This window comes from Eurypyga helias, unplaced genomic scaffold (assembly GCF_000690775.1).
Source record: "Eurypyga helias isolate BGI_N326 unplaced genomic scaffold, ASM69077v1 scaffold36278, whole genome shotgun sequence".
Taxonomy (NCBI): Eukaryota; Metazoa; Chordata; class Aves; order Eurypygiformes; family Eurypygidae; genus Eurypyga; species Eurypyga helias.
In genome coordinates this window covers 28,044-31,904 of record NW_010265616.1, presented here as the reverse complement: position 1 = coordinate 31,904, position 3,861 = coordinate 28,044, and the positions used below count along the sequence as shown (strand labels likewise).

The 3,861-nt window shown below is 42.0% G+C and overlaps 1 protein-coding gene across 1 annotated transcript in view; it reads right to left on the bottom strand.

Moving 5' to 3' along the window:
• Positions 1-253: 253 nt before the first annotated feature.
• The window catches only part of LOC104513456 (teneurin-3-like), a gene marked incomplete at its 3' end in the record, with an annotated part of 15,140 nt that continues 11,532 nt past the window's right edge, over positions 254-3,861 (bottom strand). The window contains exon 2 of the mRNA XM_010156807.1: positions 254-532. Coding sequence (XP_010155109.1) covers positions 254-532 — 279 coding nt within the window. The remainder of the gene's footprint in view (positions 533-3,861) is intronic.

Genomic DNA, 3,861 nt, shown 5'->3' with positions numbered 1-3,861 from the left:
TAACAGGCAACATGGCCTGAGATAAAACAGAGCTAATCTTTTTTGTGACTAAACTCTTCCCAAATTACAGCTAAAACATCACCCCCAAAGTTGGCATTAGTTAAGACTGATAACTGAATATTGACTTTTCTGGGTGGAGGAGAAAAAAAGGGAATAGGTAAATAATTCAAGGCCATTCCTTTAATGATTTAAAGTTAGTGAGTGTCAACCAAAGCAGCAAATAAAACATATGGGCATATGTGTAAGAACTTACCATTTTCACTGTCGGACTTGTTTTCGTGTTCGGTATCAGTCAGAGTGAGGGCTGAGTTGGAACGGCTCGACAGACAGGAACTGCGCCCTGATTTGACCCCCCTGCCCCAAAGTCTCATGGCATGCTCTGGAGACATCACTCCTTCATTTTCAGTATCAGCATCTGACCCTGCACTGATAGAGTAACCTCTGTGGGGGAGCCCCATTTCCGCACAAAACGCCAGTCCTCGACGAGTTGCTGGTTCACAAACTCCTAACTGCCTTAGGGTAAAATTCTGTCCTGATTAGGGGAAAAAAAAAAAAAAAAAGATAACAAAAGGTGAGAATTTTTTTTTTATTTCTTTTTTAAAAGAACCTAGAAGTAAAAACTCTTTGCGTGTACAACTGTCTCAGGTATCACACAAGGTGTTTTGTCAAAACTCCACACGTATTACAATCAAGTGGATTCTTTTGTCTCCAGCTCTCTGTGGTGCCCCTTTTCATCCCTCCCACACCTCAGCAGTGTTTTGTCAACTGCTTCAACACATCAAAAGTGCACCTGGGTAGGAAAGAAACAGAACAGAACTTGGAAACGAAGAAAAGCCAATTCAGCACATGAAAGGATTCAAAATAAATGACAAACTTGATTTTATTTTTTATATTTGAAAGCAGGAAAACAGCAGCAAGGTGTTTGTCAGGATTTTCTTTTTTTCCTTTTATGCTAGTTGTGGTTAGAGGCCAAAGCAACAGGCTATTTTCCCTGCATGGGTATCACTTAATGTGACAATGGAAAAGTTAAATAGGAACCAAACTCATTTGCTCCTTAATGGATCTCTCTGCCCTACTTCAATACACAAATAAAACCGAACAGGAACATGGCCACCCTTTACCTGCAAGGACTACAGTAAAGTTATTTTTTTGTCTCCGTATTCTGAGCAACATTTTAGGTTTTTTTGCTGAACCAGAGTCTGTGCATTTTAAACAGACTTTTAGCCTCTGTTTTGGGGCAGAGCAAGAGACATAAGTGAATCCCAAATGATTGTAGTAATAAATTAGGTGCAATAAACTTGAGACACTTCAATAACTTAAAGTATCTAAATTATGCGACACTCAAAAATGACTGCCTTTTTAATGGCTACGTCTTCATCCTACTTTTATGTCCATAGATTTAAGACATTTTATGATATATAGACACTTGGCAAGCTCATTTGCATACCTATACCCATAGTGCTTTTCCACCCTAGCTCCCAGTTATTTCATAGCTCTGGGAACAAATTAAAACACACATTCAATTTCTGAATTGGACAGGCATCCTAATTTCTCCAAAATTAGCCATTTAACATATAAATACTTTAGTAAGCTTATAATAAAACAAGAACAGAATCCTATCAATCAGAAAGTAATAGAATTGCAGAAGTATGAATACAGAAGTGTGAGTAACTCCTGAAATACTGAACGCCCTGGCCATTGACTTGTTTTAAGTGAGCCAGTTAGATATTTTACTGCTGTGGTCACATGAAGTTGGTTGCTAGAAGTTTCTTCAGAGTCAGAACCATAAATGAATTGTGACAATGACTTTCATAAGTAATGAAAATCAGTTACTACAATTAGGTACAAATCAAACTGTGTTTATTATGCGGCTGTGAATAAATATTTGACCAAAAACACAGCTGGGGAGGTAAGTATGAAAGGAGTGAGCGTATGTATGGCTATGTCTGAACAGTGTGAAGAGCATAAACAGGGGATCACCGTGCACTCTGATAGTACCTTACCATTTTTTAAAGCTGTCATGCCACGAGAATTTTCAGATTTTGTGAGAGTTGAAACTAATCAGAGAAACAAACAGGCCAAACAAACTACCCAGTGGCAACAGGGTCAAACCTAAAGTGTAGTAAAGCAGTAGTAAAGTGTCTAAAATGCTTATTATTTTGCATTTTGGTAAATATATGCTAAGGGTGACGTCCTAGAACACTGGGTTGATGTGTTCGATACATTATTACATGAATCCACATTTTCACACAGTTGCCTGAAGTCAGAACCAAATACACCCCTGTGTATGTACAGAGGTGTACTGCACACACAGCGCAGCTAAGGTGTACGCACGGAGCAGCTAAGGTGCATACATGGTTGTGTATATGGCATCTTACTGGCTCTAAGAAGACGGGTTTGGGAAGCAAAGCTCAAAGAGCTATTCTGAGCTCAAAAAGGTATTTTTGACCAAAGACAAGGTTGCTTGAGTCAGTAACAAAACTGCTGTTCACTTCAGTGCTACAAGGTGCTGGTGTGGTCCCCGTAACCTCACAGCAGAGAGGTCTGGAGGCGAGGAAGGATGAAGACACACAGAGACACTGCCTCTTGAGCCACAGCTAGGCAGCTGCGGTGGGCAAGCATGGCCACCTGCCACTCAGCCCCCTGCTCCACCCCACTGCAAAAGGGCCTCTCTGCACTCACAGAATCACACAGGGACACATCTGGGCAGACACATCAATTGGAAAAGACTATTTTTTGTCTCCCACCCCTTCAGTTTGCCCTCAAGCAAACATTTTCAAGAGAAACTACTTCAGGCACTATATAAAAACATCCTCCATGGTCGCTTTTGAGGAGACTCAGTCTCAAACACAACGAACCACCTACCATAACAGATTTTATTTTTTACTTGAAGATTACAGCCTACCTCCACGTAAAATATTTTCTTCTTTTTGCCCTCGCTTACGAATCCTAAGGAAAGCAAAATGGCGTCTCAGAGAGCCAAAACAGACAAGGGGGCGGGTTTCTATACGGCTCTCATCACATTCAATATATCGAGCTTTCCACAGCACTCAAGTTTACAGCAGAGCCCAGAAACATTGCAACAGCTTTCGAAAAAACAGGGGAAATCATCTTCTGAATTAAAGCTTTCCTAAGAGCTTACTAAGAGGATTGTACTTCATGTACGTTGACTACACAAATGGAAAAAAAAAAACCCACAAAATGACAAAACACAACACAAAAGACAAACAAAAAGTTGACATGAAAAAATATGCATTTGTGGAGGAATTTATATCCCAAAGGAAATCATCCACACACGATACAAAAATTAAACATCATCTTAACATTCCTGAACAATGAAAACAGGAAGTCTCCCAGGATCCAGGGAGGCTGAACGTGGCTGGGACACAGACGTAATGCAACCATTCACCCCAGTGCCCTGAAGTCTCTTTTGGTGGCTTTTGGATTCCTCTCCTCCAGCTCATCACTGCCCACCTGCATGACCAACAGAGGGTAATAGTCAGAGGGCTTTACCAGACCAGGGAGTTTCCTGGTGATGTCCCAAACCTGAGCCCCAGGGAGGCAGCAGACTTCTCTGTGGGATGGGTCTGGTCGGCATACAGGACCCTCTGTTCCCCTCAGAAGGGAATCACCTACAACAACTACTCTCCTCCTTTTTTTAACAGACACCATCATAATGTGTGGGGCTGACGGGGTTGTCCTATGCAGCTCCCTGGAAGAACCTTCCTCTGCAATTGCCTGGCCCTCAAGTTCCAGAGCCCCATATTAATTCTGCAAGGGCAGCTGGGAAGGGGAGGGAGGGCAGGAGGGGAGGCGCCTACCTTGCCGAGCAGGGACCCATTTCTGTTCTGCTTCCTCTCC